We start from the raw sequence: 25455 nt of genomic DNA, 5'->3' as shown, positions 1-25455 counted from the left end.
TACAAGAACTTGATTTTGATGGCAGCTACATGCTATAGTGATCTGATCAGAACAATTTTTTCGAAGATTGCACCGTTGTCTTAAACAAAAATGCCAAATTTTGTGAAGACACTTCGTCAAACAAAAAACTATAAGGACATGATCATCCTTTAGCTCGGATGGCAGGTATTTACTATAGCCGTCGGATATCGGTGGTTCTGTCAAATAAGCACCTTCCTGAGGAGAAAGACGTGTGCAAAGTTCCAAAACTGAGACACTTATTCACGTATATACAGACGGACCGACATGGCTAAATCGACTCAGCTCATATTTCAAACTTAAGAGGCAAACTTAATAATATTATATGTACCCTGTATAAGGTATAATCATTGTTTCTGAGATCAAGAAGATATATCAACTTAAATAATAATTTTCACGACTTGTACGACAAAGCACAGTTTCTGAGATCAAGAAGTGTAGCAAAGATTTTAAATAAAATTAGATGAGCATATGACTTTTATTGGGATTATTCAATATCATAATACTATGATAATTATATATGTGATTTTTATTTATTTTCACAAAATTCCAATGAAGTTGCAATTATTAGCCCTCCTTTAAGTAGTAAATTTACGTGCTACTGGGCAATTATATGTATACCTATCAAAGCATTGTGCGATGTTTTTTACACCTAAATTTTGTAGTTCATTATTTCTAAATGAAAACAATGCATGCTTGATACAACATTATTTAAAATTAAAAATCATAAGAAAACATAAAAATTTACGATTTGAACATAATGTTATATAGTATTTGTAAGAAATAACTTAATGAAGATTATATAGTTATCGAAAATTCATGGAAAAAATTGTGTATGTTGTTGTTGTTGGAGCGGCAAAATATTCCTGAAGCAATTTTGAGGAATGCTGCCGGGTTGACAGTCTTTGGCTGGATAAAAATCCGGGTCCATTCCGGTTACGTAAATCCAACTGTCGTGTTGTGTATAGTTTATGATGGTGGTACTGCTGGAGAGAGACCAGTTGGTTGTGCATTTGCAGATGGCACGCTTGTTGACCCGCTTGGCGGTGACAAAATTGTCTGGCCCGTGATTGTAGCTCCCTCTACGCCAGTTGTAGGGATTATAGAAGTAGTTGTGGTAGTATCTGTTGATTAAAAAACTCAAATCGGTTAACGTTTTATTTACTAATGAATATTTGTTATTTGTTCCACAAACCCATTGGAGTTGGCGCTTGTTGTTGTGCAGACGAAGCGATAGTTGCAGGTAAAGTCAGCGGTGCAGCCGTAGCTGGTTGTGAGGTGTTGCCAATAGATGTTTGAGTGCTACCACCTTGAACAGCAGCTGTTGCGTTTTGAGACCCAACACTACTAACATTTGTTGCAAGCGATCCACCGGCGGCCACGCTGCTGGCCCCACTCACTATTGGATGGCCTTGCGTAGGCGGTGCATTACTGACACCACCGAGTGTTGCATTAGAATTACCAGTAAGTGAACCATTGCCTGCGGCGTTTACGCCAGTAGTTCCTTGCCATTGCTGTTCTAATTGTAGACGATGGTGGGCTTGCTGACGTGCTCGAAATTCTGCAGCTTTCAATTGTTCCAAATGAAATTGTTGGCGTTCGGTTATAAGCTGTTGGCGCTGATACTCTAATCCCTCACGTTCGCGCTCCATTGTTGTTTCCAGCTCTTCAAAATGTCGTAGTTTTATTTCTAATTTCTTCATTTGCGTTTCCACAAGTAATGCGACTAACGATTTAATTTTGCGCTCTTCCAAGGCGGCTAAGTGCTTGGCCTTTACAGCTGCTGAAGCCAATGCTGCGGCTGCAGCGGTTTGAACGTTAGCCTCGTTGAATATTTGTTGCTTTACGATATCAGGATCTTTTGACGTTGTATCTGTGTCATTAGTGTCTTCAATTTTATTCTCTGTACCATCTATAAAAGAAACCGAAAGTGAAATTGTGGGTAGAATATTTGCAGAATTTTGTATATGTAGTATATAGTACTTCTGGAATCATTTTCTGGTTTCTGTTCAGATTCTGTTTCATTATTTTGCTTCTCTGTCTTATTAGCCTCGTTTGAATGTGTTTTATTGTCGTCTGTAATTTTGTTGAATATGTTGTAACGTGCAAAGTTCATATTTAGATCATGCAAGATTTTGAATATACACGAAAAAATCATAAGAAACAAGAGCAATGGGTAGAGCGTGATGCAGATATTGGTGATTAAACATAAAGCCGAAAAAATAGAAAGAAAAAAAATGTTTTTTACCGTAAGATCGAAGAGAAACTTGTAAAATGTCAATTTATTGGAAGAAATTAAATGAAATAGTATAAAAACAACAAAAACCACAAGTATGTCACCTTTTTTCGAAACATCCTTCATTTCTTCATCTACCGCACCTGTGTTAACTGGCATGGTCGCAGTCCCAGTTCCTACTGTATGGGCCTCGTCATCCTCTTTGTCAGCCCCAGTGCCGGCTATGCCGGTGTTGGATAGTCCGAAAGATGGATTGAATTTTCCACCAGCTGACGCTTTCTCCACGTTTTTCATATGATTATCCATTATAGTAGCGGGTACTTCGTCCTAAAAGCAAACATTATAATAGGTATAAATATGTGTTACTTAAACGATTGTTAATGTGAATACCTTTATGGCGGCGAATTCTTCCATGGCAGCCTTTGCAGCAGCTGCTGCTACGCGAGGATCAACTACTGAAGCTAAAAACGCCACCGTCGACATAATTGGATTGCCAGATTTACTAAATGGTATGGGTTGACAACCTAATGGACCCAAAAATCCTCCATCATCCTCCAAGTAAGGGTCCTCAATAGGTAGTCGGAGAAAATGTAGTATGCATTCATCTTGTGTACGCGTTCCTACATGTTCACAAACTTTATTCCAATCATCTTTATGCATTTCGAGACCTTCGAGCAAAAGCAATGTTTCTTGATCTGTCCATTCACGCGTCATACTAGCTGCTGTACGATTCTTCATTGCCGCAGGCTTCTTTGCATATTGATCTAGTTTCAGCCCGAATTGCTGGCCTGTGTTATTACCATTCTCGAAAACTTCAGTTTTAATATTTATTCCACCCGGCAACAGCGCCGGTTTATCTCCTTCTATTGAGACTTCTTTACCATCTTTGTTTATTTTTGGCTTATCCAAATCAAGCAAAGCTTTTGCTGCTGATGGCTGTTGTGTTTTTTGTGGATTCAAAGATTGCAAACCAGAGGGCGTGTCTGATAATATATGAAAATGAGAAGTTGGCGGTGGTCCCATTGGAGTTGGTCGTAGCTCTGCGTCTATTTGATAGTTTATGAGACCCCATTGCTCTAGGAATGCATGTACACGCATAATAGCGCAAACGTCCCCAGCAAGATTTCTGCGACATGCAGTGCTGGTTAAGTACTCGGTAGGATTTAATCTAAATAGATAACATTTATTTGACGTATGCATAAATTATTATTTTTTTTTAATACCTGTAGGTGTCAATCATAAAATTACGATAGGCCATAAAAATTTCAGGGGTTTTCGATTTATTTTTGCCATTGAAAAATTCCGACATGGCGCGCTTTTCAATCACATGAATTGAGTTGTAATCAAACCATGCAGAGTATGAGGGTACTATGATGTGGTGTGTCTGCTCAGTTACGTTGTCCTCCATATCTTCTTTAGCAGAGGAAGAGAACTCTTGTGTATTACTGTTATCACTAGTTTTGCCAGTTTGGGAATTTTCACCATCGCCCGTGGATAGAGCCTGAACTGCACTTCCTCCTGTCATTTCGTCATCCAAATCGGTCATGGTTCCTCCTGAAATTTTCGTACATTTATGTATAATTGTTCATACTGAGAATCTAACATTTCATTTAATATTGTAAGTTATAAAGTTACCTTTAATCGGCATCATGTCATTGTCTGCACGAGATTTTCCTCCCGGTGCTGGACTAGCAGTTGATTGTAGCGTTGATGATTTCACTACCTCTTGCACATTTGGCTCTGCCGGCGGATCATCCATATCGCGAGTCAAATCTTCATCATCCTCTTCATTGCGCGCTTTCTTATGTAATACAGCAGGAGAGCGTTTGCGTTTGCCAGGCTTGGATGTATTTGGTGAAGGCGAGCGGCGCCGCTTTTGCTTGGTAGTTGCGCCACTACCACCCGACATTCGTTTTTTCTCATCTGTGCCCAACGACATTATATCATCAACCGACATACGATGTTTGTGTGTTTTCTTTTTTCCCGTTTCATCTACTTCATAGTCTTCTTCAGCCATCCATTCGTTATATTGTTCTAGGTCTAAAATCCAAGATGCAGAGACAAGCCAGCATTGTTCTGCTGGTAGTTCAGGATTTTCCGGTACATATTCCGGTAAATCAAATGAGTTTATAGCCCATGAGTCGTAAGATTCCGGGAAGTAATACCAATGTAACATTACATGATTACCACGTTTGAAAAGGGGGCGTGCATATTCGTCAGGATGTGGATCAACAACTGGGTATATAATGTGTGTAGCTTCTTCTTCGTCGGTTACAATCTCCACGCGCCTGGTACTTAAGATATCTCTTAACTTCTGAGCTAATTCTTTGTTAATTTCCGGTCGTATGTATATGTAATGAATACGGTAAAGATTTGCTTCGACGAGTGCTTGTTCGATATCAATAAGTAATTGTATGTTTGGATCTTTGCGTGGTGGGTTTTTTCCCACAGAAAAATCAAATTTTTTGCCGCGTTGTTCAGCACGAAATCGAAACATTGTACTAAAGATGATACATAGGCCACCACCTGGTTTAAAATCCATAAATAATCGCATCTATAAGATATGAATGATATCATGAACCGCATATATACACATCTTTAGTTGTAAATGATGGTGACCACCCAGTATTCAAGCCACTTACCGGAATACGTGTTGCCGGTGGCTCCTGTGCATTTTTACCCAATTTCGCCTCCACATATTGCAGGAATTGTACTAATAACTGCGCCAACGATTCTCTTGTAATTGTCTCAGTATTATTTGCTAAATACTACAACAAAAATTAATAAATTTAGTTAATTCAATATCTACGCGTGAGCCAACCAAGCGCCATTTTTGATCACTTTCGCGTTGTTGTACCTACTTTTTTACAATTTTTCTGTAGCCATAGGCGGATTGTTTCGAATCCTTGTAGAGATTCTGGAGATTGAAAGAACTCCACATTAGGACTTCCGTCCTTTTTCGGACCTAAAGTATTCATTTTACAATACACAAAAACTCCTGAATAAATTTACCGATGCAGATATATCAACTTAAATAATAATTTTCACGACTTGTACGACAAAGCACAGCGGAGACAACAAAAAAACTACCACAAAATATAAGCCGAAGAAGAAGAACTCACGAATGATAGCAAATATAGAGAACGAAACAGAGTCGCATTGGCATTAACCGGACTATTCAACTTGAAAAAAGTGGCTTAAATGATTGCACTTATGCCCAAACTAAAATTTAAAATTTTGTACTTTTTAGTTAAACATTTTTTGTTGATAAAACCGAGGTTGATTTTTATTTGTATAAGTTGTGTTTTTAATTAGATAAGATGAGATTTAAATAGTTATAGGTATTTTATCAACCCTGTTGTGTGACAGACAACGATTTGTAGTCAGCGCAAAGCAACACGACCGCGTCAACGACGTTGCGGTGCAATAAATCGCCCATCCAATCAAGAAACGCTGACAGTATAAATTTGAGCGTTCAACGAGATGGCTTTCCCAGGAAAAATAAAAAAATCGGAAAAAAAGAATGAAAAAGTGGAAGTGTATAGTGAAAAGCCTAATGTTAAATTAAAGCGCTGAGAAATTGTAATTGCTAATAATCATGTGCATTTATAAATAATAATGTGAAGTTATAGGGGGAATATATATTCGTCCGAGGTGATTTATTGATATCTTAAAGTGCAAATAAATGTGAGCAGTTGATTTGGAGAAGCCACGAATAAATGAAAAATCGAATGAAGCGAACTGAGGCAGAGAGGTAGGCAGAACTGTATTTTCAATTTGGAGAATAGTGCAGAATGAAATAGTAGTAGTGAATGTGCCAATTTCATCTAAAAGAGCGATAAAAATCGAAGCAATAAAAGCTCTCCCCGTAAGTACTTGAAGGAATAATGAATTTCGGTTTTCATTAACATTTAAAGGATTTAAATAAGAACGAAAAAACAAAGGAAAATACAGTAGGAGCTGTGTGAAAACGAGGTGAAGAAATTAGAACGTTAAAGGAAGCAGCGCGCTCTGCCAACAGCAAAAAAGAGAGAAAGAGAGCATCGCCAAGGTAAGTCGCTGACGTCACAGTGGCAGTCAAATGCACCAATAGTGAGAAATACGACTACGTAATGGACAATACCGGCCAAATAAGTGTTACAAAATTTCCTAAATATAATATACCCTATATAAATTAAAAATAAATTCTCAAATACTTTAGAGAATCTTTAAAATGCTGAAATATATAGTTTTTTTTGGGTCGGCCTTAGAATAACGTCCCAGGCTTTCGGGGATAAAATGGGTATGGGCGGATAGAGGAGATCCTCCAGTTCAAGAATTTATATAGATAATGCCGCGGGAAACTTATAGTTTTCGAGATATTTACGTTTAAAGTTGAAAATTTCAACTATTTAATGTACGTATTTTTGCGATTTAAAATGAATTATACACTTATATTTATCATTTGACTAATTCGTTTTTAGAAATTTTTTTTATATAAGATGCTGCAAAAATAGCTTTATTTCAATATTTAAATCATTCTTCAATTTTATTAATTTTGACAATAACAAAATGGTTGTGAATGTCAAAACATCAGTGTTGCCATACTAATATATTTTGTAAACGAAGAAAAATAAAATAAACAGAGAGATTGTACCCTAGATACAGGAAACAACGCAAAAAGAATTTCTGCGCGTAAAAACTTTGGTACACCCCGGTGTTGGATCGACCAGGGTTATTTTTTTTGAAGCGTGGCCGAAGGCCGCCAACGCAAAAAGAAGTTCTACAAGAAAATAACCTATCGACATCTTTTGTAATTGAACTGAAAGAAATTAAAACTGATAAAACCCCAAATACAGGAATCCAAAACCTAAAGAAATAAACTATTACAAAGCATTGATGTTAAGTTTTATGTTATACCCTCCATGACAATATTACTTTTTCTTGTAGAACTTCTTTTTGCGTTGGCGGCCTCCGGCTGCGCCTCAAAAAAATAACCCTGGTCGATCCAACACCGGGGTGTATCAATGTTTTTTTGCGCAGAAATTGTTTTTGCGTTGTTTCCTGTATCTAGGGTACAATCTCTCTGTTTATTTTATTTTTCTTCGTTTACAAAATATAATAGTTTGGCAACACTGGTGTTTTGACATTCACAACCATACACGGCTTTCAGCGATAATACCAAGAAACATTTACTCTTATAATCTAAGATTTTACTCTATGCGATTCCCCCACCAGTAACTGCTACCACAGCACCATATAGGTATATATAAATTTTTTTTTGTATTTTTTTCCAGTACCCTCAACTAAGTATCTATATTTTGTACTGATTTTTTATGTATAATAAATAAATAAATAGCTACCATTCAAACTGAACAATCGGAAACAAGTTCTTGTAAGAAACCCTTTTGTATATGTGAAGGGTATTATAGCTTCCGAAGTCAACGTTTTACCGAAGTCAACGTTTTATCTTGTTTTTACATTCATATTTTGAATCGATTTTCAAATATACTTTGTATTTTCTTTTTATCTGCCTACTCAAGTAAATAAAAATAAATTCGACTCCAAGACCATGCATTTACGGCTGATAACGCAATGGAGAAGATTACTACTTCACTGTATCAGTAATATACAAGGTGCGTTCCAAAGTAAACAGAACTTTTAGAAAAAATACAGAACAAATGGTTTTATCGGCAAAATCACTTAATTTTATTCAAAACAGTCTCCTTCTGCTTTAATACAGCTTTTTGCACGGTCCAAAAGCATGTCGAACGAGTGTTTTAGCTCGTTGCCCGGTATAGCCGCCAGTATGCCGGTCCTTCCTTTCATCGGCAAATGCATTTTTCCGAAAAGGCAGAAGTGGCACGGTGCCATAATAGGTGAATACGGGGAGTGGTTGATTGTTAAAATGTGATTTTTGGTTAAATAATCGGCCACAAGCGTCGATAGATGAGACGGCGCATTATCGTGCAACAAACGCCAACTTCCATCTTCGCGATATTCGGGCCACCAAACGATTCAAAACTCCAAAGTAGAATACCGCATTAACGTTTTGGCCGGGTGGAACAAATTCTTTGTGGACAATACCCTTGGAATCATAAAAACAAATCAGCATTGTCTTCCCTTTTGACTTCTCCAGGCGCGATTTTTTGGGTTTCGGCTAATTTCTCATTTATGTCCTCACGACCACTTTGAAAACGTTGAAACCACTCGTGCACTCTACTACGGCATGGGCAATCATCGCCATAAACTTGTTTCATCAATTGAAACGTTTCGGTAAAAGTTTTACCAATTTTAAAACAAAATTTAATGTTGGTTTTTTGTTCGAAGCTCATTTTCGCACCGATGACGAAAACATACTGACACTTAAAACGCAATAACTTCACTTCCAATAGATAAAATGTCATGAAATTTTTACTGGAAGTCGATAAAGGATAGCAGATTCTAACGCACTAGTCGAAATATAGATGGCGCCACTAGAGTTTACTGTTACTTTTTTACTGTTTACTTTGGAACGCACCTTGTATATTGGGTAATTGATTTTAGTTTTTGCTTTGTGCTCTGTAGTTATTTAGCTATATTTACATTTGTATGTATGAATGCATATATGTCAGCGGTTGGTTTATCGGTTTGGCTTTAAATAAACAAATTATTCGGAAATAATCTAAGTTTTTCATTCCTCTTTTATGTTGCCATGTACATTTGAATATACCATACATATGTATTATATAATATTATGAATATCTTCACACACGGGGGAGTTTTCAGATTTATTTATATCTGGTCGAAAGCTGCTAAAACTATTTGGGCCCACCTCGCTTTACGGCCTAGATACGTTACATGCAACTTGGACGTAAAGCGAAAAGCCGTATAAGGAATCCATTATCAATACAAATTCAGTTAGTTAAACATGTAACATGGTTTATCATTCAAAGTGCATTGAAAAAATGGTAACCTGCAGATCATCATTTTTCACTGGTAAGAATGGGACTGGCTTAAAAAAAATTACCCAACGTCGTTTGTCTTACTTTCCTGTCTATATCATTCTTCAATGATTTATAACAAACAGCTAATGGCTGAATTAAATTCTCGAAAAACTTTAGAGCTACGTTTTATGTAAGGATCGTATTCAAGGAGGAGGTTTATTTCTTGTTCCAAACCGGAAAAGGCTTTCGACAAATTTGATGTTAGCTTTTTTGATATATCTATCTCTTCATCAAATGCCGGTTCATATAAGAGGGGTTCCTTATCAGCTTCAAATAGATCAAGCTCATCACGTTCGTTCAAATCGCCAAAGCTGAAATAGAAAACGTGCCTTTATTGAAGAGGGCCGTTATTGCGAAATGCCGTATAAAGAATGGTCGTATAACGTACACTTAAGTTTCTTAAGATATAATACATATTCAGCGATATAATAAGTCCTTATATTAGGCATTATATATATAATGACCAAAAGTTATAAATTTTTGGCGCTGGGACACATTATTTGTGTTGAATTCCTGTTTTTGTTGTCGCGTCAAAATTCTGCCAAGTTAATAGTCCTTGGCCGGATACAAATTCGTGTCCGTTCCGGTTACGTAGACCTGACTGTCGTGGGAACGGTGGACGTTGACTTCCTCGTGACAGTCGATTCGCCCGTCTGTTGTGCAAGCTCAAGTTATTGAGTATTTATGGTACACTGGTTTTTTGGTACGCTGAGTAAATTGGTACTGCTTGGTTGGAAGACTGGTATTGGACCATTGCCATGACCACAAACTGCTCTTAAACGAAAAACTATAAAGGGCAACTATTACGTCACAAATTAATATACAAAACTATAATTTGTTGCCGCGCCCAAACAGTTACATTTTTAAACCAAATTTGGTGCATTAAATTATTCTAATAATGTTATCTTGCATTGGGAGAATGGGCGAAATCATTTTGAATCCCATATGTTTCTTTCACTTTACATTACTACAGTCAATCCCGGTTAAGAACCACCTCGCTTAAGTGCCAATCCCTGTTATTTGCCTGTGTCTTACTGCATCTCACGGTTTTTTTAAATACATATAATTTATTCTTTTAAGTACCACCCGCTTATGTACCACACAATTTTGTGCTTCATTCATAGATTAATTACAAATTTCAAAAACCTTTATGTAATTTTTATTTTAAACAATATGATCTTATGTTGCATTGCGTATAAAACAAAATTTTGTTTTTTTATACATTGTTGTTTCATAATAAAAATTTAATATTGCTAAAGTAATGGTAACATGTGCAGTGTGCATAGTGAAACGTGCTCCGTAATATCTGAAAATATTACATCAATCGTATGTATAAAAGTGAAAGAATATTAAATAAATGCCTCATATAAGTTTCCTTAAAAGGAAATAATAATTCTTATAAGAAAATATAAAGGATGTACAAAGAAAAGTTCGATTAAATTTTGATATTGAACCATAATTGAATTTCGTACAACAAAGAAACGTGTGTGCGACGTAATATTGTGAGGTGTAATAATAAAAAGTCTAACAAACATTATATCTTTTTTTCCTGTATCGTGTACTTACAAAATGCCACCCAAAAAAGTAAATACAACACAACAGATTTGTGGTTATTGCTCAGACATAATCCGGGATAAAACGCAGCCAAGTATTCAATGTGCGGCTTGTCGACGTTGGTTTCACTCAAAGTGCACCAACCTTTCATCCGATGAGTTTAAATCCATCGCCAACAGCATTAAGAAAAAAGAAACAGTTTGGAACTGTGACTCATGTGCAAGTGACATTAGTGTTAAGACATGTGATGTATTGGATTCCGATGCATCAGATGATCCGCCACCGTCAAAGGATATTGAAACCTTACTCAAGAGACACTTTGAACGTTTTACAACAAATTATGAACGTGAGTTCAGGGACCTAAAAACTTCAGTTCTAAGTGAAATCAAGGACTTAAGAAAAGAGGTAAGCAAACTGTCAGAACAAAACGTCTCGCTATAAAATCAATGTTCTGCCCTGGATGACAAACTAACATCAGTTGAAGACAAGCTAAACGTAGATATGAGGTTGCCTACCAGCCAGGAAGAGTTTTTCACTGAACTGTCGGAACGAAAACGCCGTGAAACCAAAGTGATTGTCCTAAATATTCCTGAGTCTGATAAAGCTGTTGGAAAGGACCGTTTAGAGAATGACAGAACAAAGTTAGTCACAGCTTTGCCTCCCAGTTTCAAGGATGAGGCCACTGAACTCAAGTTACGTAGACTGGGTCGTCCTACACCTGGACGTACACGTCCTCTTCACATTACCACCCGCTCAGCAGCCGATGCACTTTCCATTATCAAATACAGACCAACAGACGAAAACTCAGGTTTTATTTTCAAGACTGATCTAACTCCTTCTCAACAACTTCATCTGAAAAATTTGCGTCAAGAGCTTGATTCAAGAGAGTGAAGAGTGGTGATGACAGTAACACAATTAAATATATCCATGGTGTCCCAAGAATCGTTAAAAGAAATTTTCGTTCGCTCAACGAGCAAGAAGAAAGTATCTTACGTCCACCTGTGCTACCAGAACGTCAGAGGTCTGCGTACAAAACTCTCAACATTTCAAACAGCAAGCGGCTAACCAGTACGACGTTGTATGTATTTCGGAATCCTGGCTTCACTCCCTACACTAACACCACAATCGATAAAGTTGAAAAGGTGCAGCGTAAATTTTGTCGCTGACCTCTGCTTTTTCTACAAATTAATCAATAACATCACTGATGCTCATGAGATCCTAAACAGTTTTGAACTCGCCCCTGCTGGTCTTACCCTGAGGCGAAATAGATTACTAAAAACATCGAAATCCAAGAAAAATTATGTTATCCATGGTTCTCAGAATAGACTGGCTAAATTAGTAAATTCACTTCAAGGTGAAATTGATTTCTATGGAGGAACATACGCTGCTTTTACCGAAAACACCAAGAGACACCTGCTCGTCTGAATTACATCTAAATCAAGTCTGAATTACATATTAACTTACAATTATTTGAATATATTCCAGATATTACACTAATATACCCTAGCTACTTTTGTATAATACTTGAATTCTTTATTATATCTATGTATATTGCCGATTGGCTTTTAAATAAATAAATAAATTGACCTATAGGAAATTTTCAACACTATGTGAATCATATTCATATTCCAGTGAGGGCCTACTGCATCGAATGGAACAAATGGTAGTCAGAAGGGGCAAGGTCTGTGCTATAAGGTGGTGAGACAAAACTTTCCAGCCACTGTTTTCCAAATATTTTTTAACGCGTCATAATACATCATGTCTTTCTGATCCCACCAAATGCAGAGAGCCATTACCTTGGCGTCATGGATATTCTGCTTTGCCGTTGATTTGGCTGATTAGTTAGATTTTACATATGATTTTTTGAGTTTAGGGCTATCGTAATGGATCCATTAGCATTTCAGACATATAAAATCGCCTTTCAAGGCATCTTGGCTTCAATTCATATGACAATCAATTCCCTTGCTTTTGAATGTGTCCGTCTGCTTTTAAACGCTTTGATGTGAATGGCTGCTTGAGTGACTCCCAAAGATTCTGTGAACTATTCTTTTGTTTGGCAATAATCTTCATGAAGTAATGCTTTCAGTTTCTTACCTTTAAACTTTTTTTGGACGTCCAAGACGTTTTTCGTCTTCCAAGCCAAAAATCACCACACAATTAATGACTTATACTCAAAAAGCCGTACAAGGACAATAGCTTTCCAAAGCATGTTCGGAAAATTGGAAGAAAGAAATTATAATTAAATTACTCCATCTTTTGCCAAACCGCTCGAATATATGTAGTTATAGACCCAATATATCTATGTTTTTTTGTTCACATTGACTGTACTCAGGATTTAGCAACATTTTTTTTTATATTTCAGACTAGAGCATAAAAACGAGGAAGTGGAAATAAGTCATCTGCAATCAACGCCGCCGAATCGGATTGGCATAAATAAATTGTATGAAAATAAATTTACTCACAGCTGTATAAACATGTATATATACATTGCTCTGCATATATATACAAACATATGCACATGCACATAAACAAATACAAAATAAATAATATAAAGGCTGGCCAAAAACCAAAGACGGTCTTGGGGAAATTGAAAATTATAGCGATAACGAACCAACACAAGCTATTTGCCGAAGTATAGAGCGATAAAACTGAGTCGATTTTGTTGTGACACAGAAATACAGAAATAAGCTAGCTCCGCGCAATCCTCACAAGAAGCAAAGAAAAAGAGCGAACAATGACATCTCGGTAAGTACTTCTGAGTAGCTTTTAAAGCACACTGTATACAGTAAATAGAAAATGTAGAATTGCGTATGTACACAGCAAGCAATTGTGCAAACTTGAATATGAATATTTCCAAAGTGTGTTGCTTCGAGTACATATATTAACACTGTGCTCAGACCTGTACGTTTTTCACACAAGTACTTATATGAAATTATGCATTCACATTATATAAAATACGAAAATGGAGCAAACCTATAAAATCCCTAATTTAATAATATTTTTCTGTAGTCTTTAATGCTTTCAATACTACAACATTCCTTGACTTTAATATTGAAATCGTCCATTTATAAACAAATGCAGGTTGGATCGCCTCTTTATATTGCTGGAGTCTGGCTCATCGGCGGTGACGCGTCGAGCGGCAGCGAAACAAATCGGAGAAGTGCAGAAGTTATACCCGCACGAGCTGCATGCGTTGCTGAACCGTTTGATTGGGTATTTGCACAGCACTTCGTGGGATACGCGTATAGCTGCCTCACAAGCAGTCGAAGCGATTTTGCAAAATGTGCCCGCTTGGAAGCCGGAGTTATATGCGGCCATAAAGCGTGAGGTTATTAAGAAAGATAAGGACATAGACGATGAATCAGCTATAGCCTCCACCACGGGCGGCGGTGAGGAAGACAGCTGCCAGTCGGTGGCCACGACCGCCACAACATCCAGTGAACAAAGCAGCAGTCGTGATACGCAGCAACGTGAACGCCTGTTATCATTTGCGGAATTCGATTTGGAGCAAATATTACATAAAGGCGCACGCCTTATCGGCTCCGAGGGCATTGAGTTCGATTTTAATGAAAGTGATGTGACGGCGTCGACAAATGAAGGCACGGCAAACGCTAATGCCACAGCTTCGGAGAGGTTGAGTCGTCAACGTGCACTGCTGAATGAGAAATTAGGTCTGACACAGGCGTCTAAGTTAGGCGTCAATTTAATGGACATGATTACTGATGAGGATGTCATGGTTTCTAATAATGGTAGCTCTTACAATGCCAATGATGAGAAGGTATGTATGGGATGAGGAGTATAATTTTCTAAAAATCTAATATACTGTGTGTATACATCGATACAGGGCATATTTTTATACCCTCAACAGGGTGTAATAAGTAAGTGAAGTTTGTAACAGCCAGAAGCAAATATCGGAGACCCTATAAAATATGCTAAGCTGAGTTAATTTGCTCATTTGTCGAACCCTTATAGCATATAGCTGTCATACAAACTGATGGTCAATATCAAGTTCTTGTATGGAAAATTTTTTATTTGTAAAGGGTATTCTAGCTTCGATGCAACCGAAGATAACATTTTTTTCTTGGTTTTTATTTAGTTGAATCCGAAAAATAAATACATACAATTTTAAAGTATACCTTTTTTAATAATCCACTGTCACATCATTAATTTTCCTGTTTTCTGTAGGTGCCCGTTGAAGACATACTGAACATAAAGCCAAATTTACATCTAATTCCTTCCAATGGGCAACAACTGAGTTGTCGCGAAATGAATCGAGCTAAACGAAAAGCGCGACAAAATAACAGTAACACAACAAGTGGCGGTTGTGCCAGCGCATCCGTAAATAATCCGAGTCGCAGCAATAGTAGTACAAGTAGCGGTTTGGGCCCCTGCAAGAATGGTTCTAGTGCGAGCGATGAACCGGAGCACAAGAAAATGAAATCAGATTCGCTGCAACGACAAGAGGTTTTCTACACACTGAATGGTTGGTGTTGCTAACCAAAATAGAACAAATATTAATGTAATCCATATTAATATCAACGATTTTTTTCTATGCGTTATTAGATCCCGTTCCTGATGTGACTGGCATGTGGGTGGACGCCGTCAGTTGGCCCCTGGAAAACTTTTGTGCACGCTTATACGTTGATCTCTTTAATCCACGATGGGAGGTACGGCATGGTGCTGCGACTGCGCTGCGTGAGCTAATTAACAATCACTCCAACGGTGCTGGTAAGGCAATCGGCATGTCACTCGAGGAAATACAGCAATATCATAATCTCTGGATGGAGGATGCAGCCTTGCGCCTGCTCTGCGTACTTTGCCTAGATCGCTTCGGCGATTTCGTATCCGACCAGGTGGTGGCACCAGTACGTGAAACATGTGCACAAGTTTTGGGTACCATCGTCAAAGACATGCATGCTGAGCAAGTGCATCAAATCGTACAACTCTTGATGAAATTGCTGAAACAGAAGGAATGGGAGGTGCGTCACGGTGGGCTGCTAGGCTTGAAATATGTTTTTGTAGTACGTGAAGACCTATTGCCGATTTATGTGCGAAAAACAATAAGTAATATATTGTTGGCGCTATTCGATGTCGTCGACGATGTGGGCGCTGTTGCTGCGTCGACTTTGATACCGATCGCCACGTGGCTACCGAAATTGCTGAATCCTGTTCAGGTGTCGTCGATTGTGAAGATGTTGTGGGACCTGCTATTAGATCAGGATGAGTTGACAAGTGCGTGCAACAGTTTCATGGGATTGCTAGCTGCGATTCTATGCTTGCCAAATGCCGGCTCTTGGATACAGTGAGTGTTTATCAAGGACTTAATTTATGATTTCATTATATGTTTTCTATTGTCTTTATTTTCAAAAGAATGGAAGCAATGTCTACTCTGATACCACGACTCTGGCCCTTTCTTTCGCACAGCACCAGTTCGGTGCGCAAGTCTACTTTGCTTACACTTCAAACACTCACTGCCAGCAATCTAAGTAAAGAGAAGCTTGAAGCAACGACCATCATTGTGCCCACCACAAGCTCAGCTTCCATTAACAATGGCCATGGTGGAATTACGTCGAATAAGGGGTCTTCAGGTGATGACACCGCTACAATTGCCATTAATTTTGACTCGAAAAAATTGAATTTAAATTTGGGTGTCGTCGATTGGCAGTGGAAGCTTTTGCAGGATGCCTTACGTTACATCTATGAACGTATTCTAGTCGAACCTCAGTCCGATATACAAGAGATGTCGTGTAAGGTATGGAATAATCTCTTGTGTAACGCTGATTTGGGAGCACTGCTTCATGCAGCCTGTCCTATCGTGTCGTCGTGGATTTGCTTAGCCATGCAGCCAGCGCGGCTAGCCTTCGATTCCTCTATATTAATACATACATCTGCTGCACCACAAAGTCTTGCGGCTATGCCAGCTGACGGAAACTCGCCTACAACACACCGTCGACGTACACAACGCGTTACCGACGACTTAGGTGCTAACTCCACACCGATAACGCAAAGGTACTTCCTTGGCGGCAGTGAAGGAACACCTCTGGAAGTGCGTGAACGGAATGTGATCCGCGCTCGTATACTAGCAGCTAGAGTACTGGGCGCACTTTCCAAATATCTAGTGCAGCCTGCACCCGGTGTGGCTTACATACCTAATATGGAATCACCGATGGACTGTTATACTAAAGTACTGTTAGGTCATTTAAATTCACGTTCAGCGGTGCAACGCATTGTGTGTGGTAAGTTTTATTTGGGGATTATATTAAGTTTACCACGATCAGCATGACAAACTCAGCCGATTTGGTCATGTACGTATGTCTGTATATATTTCTCCGTTTTTGCTAATTTGTCGAAACCGCCGATATCGGACCATTATAGCATATAGCTGCCAAACAAACTGAACGATCAAAATTATGCACTTGTATGGAAAACTTTTTATTTGACGAGATATCTGCCCGAATAGCTGTCATACAAACTGACCGATTAAAATCAAGATAAGCTCTTTTTATACCCTTCTGTGCTATAAGAAATGTACTTGTGAAGGCTATTATAGCTTCGGTGCAGCCGAAGTTAACGGTTTTTCATGTTTTATATAAACTTCTTACATAAACTGTGTTTGAAGGTCTAATCATTGCTTTCTGGGCGGAAATGGACCCATCTATGCGCATTGCTGCACCCAAATTGGCGGAGAAACTACTCACATGTGTCATGGAGTATGTATATTATGACGAAGTAGCCATTTCATTTACGAGGTATTTAAATTGATGTAAATCGAAGTGTTTATGTATTGTAGCTAAAATTTGTGTTCGCCTAGACTTCATCAAGAGGCTCATGATCTCATTGCCACACTAAAACAATATAAAATTGTCATAAACGATTTTAACAATGCGCGCGTTCTCACATTGGATCAAATTGAAGCCATTGCCACCACTCTCACAGAGGGTTTACATCAATATGCGCTAAAACCGAAATTGTTGGAAACACTTGAAGAGCGCAGGCGCGGTTTACAAAACTCTTTTGCACAGACCTCAGCGGAGCAGTGCGCGTACAACATAAGCGCACAAGCGGCATTAGCTGCTGCCGTTGTAGGTATGCAATGTCTGCCGGAGAAACTTAATCCGATAGTTAAACCGCTCATGGAATCAATAAAACGAGAAGAGTGCGAGTTGTTACAACATCTTTCGGCGGAGTTCCTAGTACAGCTAATGCATCAAGTGTGTGATAGAAATCCTAGTCCCAATAGTAAAATACTTACTAACCTATGTACGCTACTGAGGAGCGATCCTCAGTTTACACCGAAAATTGTGAGTAACGCCAACTGATTTATGAAAATTCGAGTTATATATAGATATTGATTTTTAGATTTTAAGCCCATTGACATTGAAACAGACTCCCTTGCCTGAGTCGGCAGCAGTCACAAACAATTGTGTATATTATGGCATTTTAACTTTAAGTCTTCAACAAAATAATATACAAATTGGTGGTACTGTTAACCGTGGCGTTGCTGCGAGTGCTCCTCGTGGACCTGGCAGGCCGCCACTAAATGAAATGCCTGCCACAGCGGAAAATGGCCCCAATGCTGTAAATGCGATGGTAATTTGTTTTTAAAATAAATTTGTAGTTTTACTTGTATTTTCCCAATTTTTAAACTTCTAGGAATTGAAGCAGCATCGCATTCAGCGCATGGGTGCATCTTGTGCCATATCGAAGATTTGTCTAGGCTTTAAGATGGATATCTTCTCAAAGATACCAGTTTTTCAACATATTCTTTTTACTAAAATTGAACAGTTCATAAACAATTATCCAAATATGGAACTTTTATCGGATGTACCCTTAGATTTAGCCCAAACAAATGATATAATTACATCCCTGCAGTTGATCGAAATTGCAGCGCCACACTTTTTGCACTTTGCGAGCGATACTTCAGCAAAAGACGAAGTACTGAAGCGACTGTTCGCGTTGCTTCCACATTTCAGTGTTCTCATCACACATCCATTAAAGGCGGTAAGTTAGGTTTGAAACTTACACTCGATTTATTGACTGGTACGATCTATTAATTGGTAATTAGGTACGCCACATGGTCGCACGCTGTATTGCAGCCCTCGCAGCTGCTGATATAGTACGCACTATGCACTTTGTGCTGGATGTACTGCTTGGTATGCTGGTTAACATTGAGAATGTAATCCAGCGGCAGGGTGCGATTGAAGCAGTTGAACGTGTGGTAGACAAGCTGCAACTGTGTATTGTGCCTTATACTGTGCTTCTAGTCGTCCCTTTGTTGGGTAAGTGTCTCTTTCTTTTTATCTTTTGTTTTATAATGTGTTTTGTTAATTACACTACCTTCCAGGTTGCATGAGTGACCCAGATGAATCTGTGCGCCTGCTTTCCACCCATTGTTTCGCTGCACTCATACAGCTGATGCCATTAGATTCGCGCAGCAAATGCATTAAAAACGAGATTCCTTCTGCAGAGTTGCAACAGCGTAAGATACGCGATCGTGAATTTCTCGATTATCTTTTTACGCCAAAAAGTATACCCGACTACAAAGTACCGGTAACACTTTCGGTGGAGCTTCGTTCATACCAACAAGCGGGCGTGAATTGGTTATGGTTTCTTAATAAATACAATTTGCATGGTATACTATGCGATGACATGGGCCTTGGAAAGACACTGCAAACGATTTGCATACTCGCGGGCGATCACTATCAACGTCAAGTAGACAAAGCCTTACCACTGCCAAGCTTGGTGATTTGTCCACCCACTCTCACTGGCCATTGGGTATACGAAGTGGAAAAATTTATACATAAGTCGAACGTTTTGCGTCCACTACATTACGTCGGATTGCCCATTGGTCGTGAAAAACTGCGTTGCCAAATTGGCGCATGTAACTTAATTGTGGCTTCATATGATACAATACGTAAGGATATAGATTTCTTTAGTACCATACACTGGAACTATTGTGTTTTGGATGAAGGCCACATCATAAAGAATGGCAAAACCAAAAGCTCGAAGGCTATTAAGATGCTCAAAGCTAAGCATCGTTTGATACTTTCAGGTACTCCCATACAAAACAATGTACTGGAGCTGTGGTCTCTATTTGACTTTCTCATGCCCGGTTTTCTTGGCACTGAGAAGCAGTTTATTGCACGCTACAGCCGGCCAATACTTGCTTCTCGCGATTCCAAGAGCTCCTCAAAGGAGCAGGAAGCCGGCGTTCTTGCTATGGAGGCATTACATCGGCAGGTGTTGCCATTCCTATTACGACGCGTTAAGGAGGATGTCTTGACTGATTTACCACCGAAAATAACTCAAGACTTATTGTGCGAATTGAGTCCATTGCAAGAACGTTTGTACGAGGACTTCAGTCGTACACATTTGAATTCTCATTGGAAGGATTGCTTGCAGAGTTTGGGCGATAGTGACAGCATTAGTAAAAAGGCGCATATTTTCCATGATTTGCGTTATCTACAAAACGTATGCAATCATCCGAAACTGGTGCTGACGGCAAAGCATTCGGAGTACGGGAAGATAACAGTAGAGTTGCAGAAACAGCAAAGCTCACTGGATGACATCGAACACTCGGCGAAATTACCGGCACTGAAGTGGGTATTTAATAATTATTACCTAATGTTGTTTATGTTCTAAAATATTTTCCATTTCTTATATCAATTAGACAACTATTGCTCGATTGCGGTATTGGTGTTCAGACGGAATCTGTCAGTCAGCATCGCGCGCTAATTTTCTGTCAATTGAAAGCTATGTTAAATATTGTCGAGAATGACTTGCTGCGTAAGCACTTGCCGTCCGTTACGTACTTGCGCCTGGATGGCAGTGTGCCAGCGTCCTTAAGACAACAAATTGTAAATAACTTCAACACCGATCCGAGTATTGATGTGCTACTACTAACCACTCAGGTAAGCATATGATCCAATCACGTTTTACCCTAAATATATTCATATGTGTATTTAACACAAGGTTGGTGGTCTCGGCTTAAATTTGACTGGCGCAGATACAGTAATATTTGTTGAGCACGATTGGAATCCAATGAAGGACCTACAAGCCATGGACCGTGCTCATCGCATCGGCCAGAAAAAAGTAGTGAATGTGTACCGTTTGATAACTCGAAAAACGCTCGAAGAAAAAATAATGGGTCTGCAGAAGTTCAAAATACTCACCGCGAATACAGTGGTTAGTTCAGAGAATGCCTCGTTGGAGACGATGGGCACGGGTCAGTTATTTGACTTGTTCAACGCAAATATGAATGATAAAACTGGATCAAGTGGTGCGCCAGCTTCGAATACGAGCGGTGGTAGTGTTGGGCAAATGTCTATGAATGCTATCATTGAATCATTACCAGAGCTATGGTCAGAACAGCAGTATGATGAAGAGTATGATGTGACCAATTTCGTGCTGGGTTTGAAAAAATGAGTGACAGAAAGAAAACTGAAAAATGAAATGGATAGATTTATAAGTGCTAAAAATGTACATGCATTGATTCCAAATTTAATGCTTCTGGACAGAAATTGACGTAATGCAGCAGCAACTTTTATAGAAATCACTGAATTTTGAACATAGATTAGTTTCTAAGATTTCTTCCGCTTGTTTACTATTACCATATCTAAATTTCGAAAAATCTAGCTAAGAGTTTTAACATAACCTTTTAATGTGCTCCTTTTTATTTACCTAAACAAATTATGAAAAATTTGTATTCCTTAATTTTTAATGTTTTTTTTTAATATCAATTTAAGCAATTTTCGTTGTGTTTCCTTTTTATAATCTGTATTTAATTAGTGCACGCTTCGTTTGTATTTTAAAAAGCGGAATTAAACAATAAAAACAAAATATACTTTAAATAGCGTTTCAAAATTAATTGCAAAGCAAGAAAAACGTTAACTTCGATTGCACCACAGTGTACCCTATAATACCCTTCACAAATACTGGATTTTTATCGATCTTTTTGTATGGCGGATTAATGATTTATTTTACCGGATTGAAAAATTAAAATGAAAAATTTTAATCCCAAGCATATAGTTAAGAATTAAAATAAAAAGAAATTGGTTTAGAATTAAAATTTTTTCGCCTTTGCGCACTTCATCCAAATTGAAAAATTTAATTTACAATTTTTAATCCCAAACTTAAAAGTAAAATTTAATTTTTATTCCCAACATCGGCATTAAAAATAAAAATTTAGTATATTCCAACATAAAACACAAAATAGCCCTTATTTTGCTTATACAAAAGCGTTCGATTTGTTTGATTTTAAATTAATAACACGACCTTTCTATTTCAATTTAAAAAATAAAAGCAAATTTTAATTGTAATTAAAGTATAAGTTAAATTAAATTAAAATAAAACATTAAAACTTTTTCATCGCGTGTCAGTCTCTTAATTTCGAGCTCATTTTGTAAGCCTCACTAACTTTAAAATGATTTAGTCTACAATTGAATGTGTTTTGTTTTTAATTTTTAATATTTTTGATAAATAATATGTCACTTATTTCTAAATAAAACAGTTTGATAGTAAAAATATAAAATATTATCAAATCTGCGTAACACTTAAAAAATTTTTTTTTTAACGGTAAGTATGGCTAAATCGATTCAGCTCATCACACTGATCATTCATATATATTCTTTATTGCGTTTCCGGTGTTTCTTTTTAAGTGTTACAAACTTCGCGAATGACTTTCGTTATTCTAAGCGTACTTTTTTTTTGAGGTATCAGACTTCTTAGATAAGCGTGCTGCTCAATATTTCCCATGAGGTATGCAGACATTGTTATATCGTGTACTCGTAGGACGCATCAAATCTGGTAGATGTGTAACAAAACACACATTGACATAAATGTTGTTTAAAGCGCAAACATACCAATCTACATACATATAGACTTATATGCCATCACAATGCTTACCAGCTAGAGCGTGGATTGCAGCACAATGTCTTTGATAAGGGACTTTTTGCTTTTTTATCAGCATTAACAGTCAAGCGACCGCTGATAATGTGATTGGCCTCATAAAAAGTATTGTCATCTATAAATATGTCTGAAAAATGCTCTCCTACAAGTAGTGTCTTCAAAGCGAAAACATTCAGTGTGTGTTTTCCATACAACCGAGTTGCTTTTGCCAATTACAAGTATATGCGTTGAAGGATTGTGCTTTTGTTTCTTCAACAGTTTGTGTGAATTTCACTTGGATGTCTTCCTACAAACAGAGGTTTCTATTTAGCTTCGCGCTTGTCAACTTTGCATGTATTTATAGCGGTTTGGTGTCTGGACACGGCATGATGCTGGATCCGCCGGGTCGCTCTTCTCGTTGGCGCTACAATTCTACAGCGCCCATTAACTATGATGATAATGGATTGAATTGTGGTGGTATGACGGTAAGGAAAATATTTTACTGTAAGCTAAAGGATTTATAAGGTATAAGTAAGCAATTTGTGTAACTCTTATTTCGTTTAGCAGACGATCTTTTATGGTGGTTTATGAAAATGTATTGTACATAAAAAACTTTATATTAACAACAGTGGCCTCGGCAAGCAATGGCAACACACTCAGTGTATTTCCGACACCCATAATTTCCTTATAAATTTTCAGAAGATATTTGAAGACCATTCTTTTGTCGAATAATTCCAATTCGCCTATCAAAAATAAGTGGAGAAGCTCGCGTGTATATTCGGCATGTACTAAAAATCATTTTGCCTTTGATTCCATAGCTGCGACCAGTGACCACGACAGGTAACAGTCGGGTTAAGTAACCTGAACTGACTGGCCAAGCACTATCAACTCGGCAGCATTCCTATTAATTGTTCCGGGGATGTTTTCGGCCACTAAAACAATAACTGGTAGCACTACGCCCTATGTGAATGGGCATGAATACAGTCGAATTTGAAAGAAGTGGAGCAATAGTTATCCTAAATGGAAGTATAAAAACTGCTGTACTAAAGCTTTGAGTTCTACTGCTCCACACTTTCATGAATAACAAGCAGAATATTTGTATATGTTGTATTAAATTTTGATTTTGCTACTGGAATTTCATATTTCTACTCGGATCGATCTTTCTAGGTCCAATGGCAAAAAAACAATGGTAAATGTGGACTGTGCGGTGATAATTATGCAATGCCCATGCCACGAGCAAACGAAATCGGCGGTTATTACGGTGGCTCGGGTGTGATAACAAAAGAATTTCATAATTCCTATACAGCTAGGGTAGGTGTACGCATCACCACCAATCACTTGGGTTACTTCCATTTTGATCTTTGCAATCTGGTTGAATTTGGCGCCGAGTCCGAAAACTGCTTCGCAAAGTATTTACTACGTTTTGTAGATGGTTCCAATCGTCTCTATATTGGTAGTGCAGCGGGTTGGATTGTTGCAGACCTTGTTTGGCCCGAACAATTGAATTGCAAGCATTGTGTGCTGCGTTGGACTTATACTGGTGGTAGGCTCAAAAGCGAGGATAGTCAGTTACAAAACCTAATTGAATATCTGTTATTTCACTATTTCAGGCAATAACTGGGGACCGTGCGGAAATGGTACAAGCGCTTTGGGATGTGGACCGCAGGAAACTTTTGTTAATTGTGCTGATATCAGTGTTGCTTTTCCATCTAGTGATCCTCAAAATATCTACCGCTCGAATGTGCATTCATTGGAAGGCGATTTCAATGATGAAGTACCAGAATTCTACAGACGAATATGGCAATATAAATTGAAATTTAGATATACTTAGTTCTGCCATAAGTTCTGTTGCATTATCAGAATTCTATAGACGATTATAGCTTTATAAAACGATATTTAGATATGTTTAGTCCTGCCAAAAGTTCTGTTACAACAATTAATTTGTCGTTATTATAATAATAAAAATTATTTTATAAATTTGATTTTATATAAAATTGCATGTATTAAATTAGCAATTTACTTAATTATATTCGAAACATTCACCTTTTGCACTTTTAGTCCAATAAATTCCAATCTAGACTTCCAAACGTGCTCTCATCTGCCCCCTATGGAATTTTTTTCGTAGAATTAGTCGTTTTGCTTATTAAAAATTTCTTCAGCAGTGAATTTTTTTTCATCTGTAAATAGGGTACTTTAATAGCTGTTGACCGTAAGATAATTTTGAGCAGAGAAAGGTCTGGGTTGTTTGCCATAATTTTTGACATTGATCAGCTATACTATAACATAATTTCAAGCAATTTTATAAATACATATTTAACTCCCACAATGACCAACATATTCGGTATAAGGTTTGTTAGAATAACGAAAATCATTATATGTAGTAAATGGGAGTTGGGGTAATTCGTAGACGAGTTAAACATATTTTCACGTACTATTATCGCGAAAGGATTTTTCGAACTTCGATAATAGCATATATTGATCGATATTTTTAATCAAAAGTACGCAATAGAAACGGGTTCACATATTCGGTATCTGGGGGCTCGGACAGTTGTAGACAGATTTTCACAATTTTCGGCTTTCGTACAAGTAGTAGTAGTTTTATCCCGCTACATTCATTGGTGCTTGATTTGTACCTTCTTGATTGACTACCTTCTTGCTACGTTTCTGATAACAAAACCGAAAAAATAGTTTCTGTGGCACCCAAAACCACGCCAAGTCCATTTTTTCAAAATTTTTTTAACCACAAACGTGCCTCTCTACTGCGATCCGTAGTACTAAATATCAGTCTTGCATCTC

The 25455-nt window shown here is 37.8% G+C and overlaps 3 protein-coding genes across 10 annotated transcripts; 2 read left to right on the top strand and 1 right to left on the bottom strand.

Moving 5' to 3' along the window:
- Positions 1-479: 479 nt before the first annotated feature.
- Positions 480-5350, bottom strand: mor (SWI/SNF- related protein mor). 4 transcript variants are annotated; one of them, XM_014233265.3, is made up of 9 exons: positions 5116-5349; positions 4897-5022; positions 3890-4808; positions 3478-3808; positions 2645-3422; positions 2398-2581; positions 2002-2094; positions 1214-1930; positions 480-1142 (listed from the first exon to the last, which is right to left on the bottom strand). In XM_014233265.3, exons 1-9 carry the CDS (start codon positions 5230-5232, stop codon positions 988-990), a joined length of 3420 nt encoding a protein of 1139 aa, XP_014088740.2. In that variant the 5' UTR covers positions 5233-5349; the 3' UTR covers positions 480-987. The 4 variants fall into 4 exon arrangements, with proteins under 4 accessions (XP_014088740.2, XP_014088739.2, XP_014088741.2 ...); XM_014233264.3 differs by having other exon boundaries at positions 2359-2581; positions 5116-5348; XM_014233266.3 differs by lacking the exon at positions 2002-2094 and having other exon boundaries at positions 2359-2581; positions 5116-5350.
- A 349-nt stretch (positions 5351-5699) lies between these two features.
- Positions 5700-21623, top strand: Hel89B (histone acetyltransferase 1). Of its 5 annotated transcripts, none has more exons than XM_014233241.3 (15): positions 5700-6008; positions 6172-6305; positions 13136-13518; positions 13855-14551; positions 14959-15256; positions 15337-16075; positions 16144-17009; positions 17393-17522; positions 17585-18074; positions 18133-18363; positions 18427-18774; positions 18839-19052; positions 19118-20372; positions 20444-20684; positions 20746-21623. In XM_014233241.3, the coding sequence occupies exons 3-15, from the start codon at positions 13508-13510 to the stop codon at positions 21196-21198; spliced, it is 5973 nt and encodes a 1990-aa protein (XP_014088716.2). In that variant the 5' UTR covers positions 5700-6008; positions 6172-6305; positions 13136-13507; the 3' UTR covers positions 21199-21623. The 5 variants fall into 5 exon arrangements, with proteins under 5 accessions (XP_014088716.2, XP_069968605.1, XP_069968606.1 ...); XM_070112504.1 differs by having other exon boundaries at positions 5700-6122; positions 6184-6305; XM_070112505.1 differs by lacking the exon at positions 6172-6305.
- A 783-nt stretch (positions 21624-22406) lies between these two features.
- LOC106616528 (uncharacterized) lies at positions 22407-25345 on the top strand. The gene is made up of 3 exons (XM_014233213.3): positions 22407-23144; positions 23827-24202; positions 24270-25345. Exons 1-3 carry the CDS (start codon positions 22959-22961, stop codon positions 24488-24490), a joined length of 783 nt encoding a protein of 260 aa, XP_014088688.2. The 5' UTR covers positions 22407-22958; the 3' UTR covers positions 24491-25345.
- Positions 25346-25455: the final 110 nt, after the last annotated feature.

Source organism: Bactrocera oleae, chromosome 2, assembly GCF_042242935.1.
Source record: "Bactrocera oleae isolate idBacOlea1 chromosome 2, idBacOlea1, whole genome shotgun sequence".
NCBI lineage: Eukaryota > Metazoa > Arthropoda > Insecta > Diptera > Tephritidae > Bactrocera > Bactrocera oleae.
The sequence above is the reverse complement of the archived record's forward strand: the minus strand, read 5'-3'. Positions and strand labels throughout refer to the sequence as shown.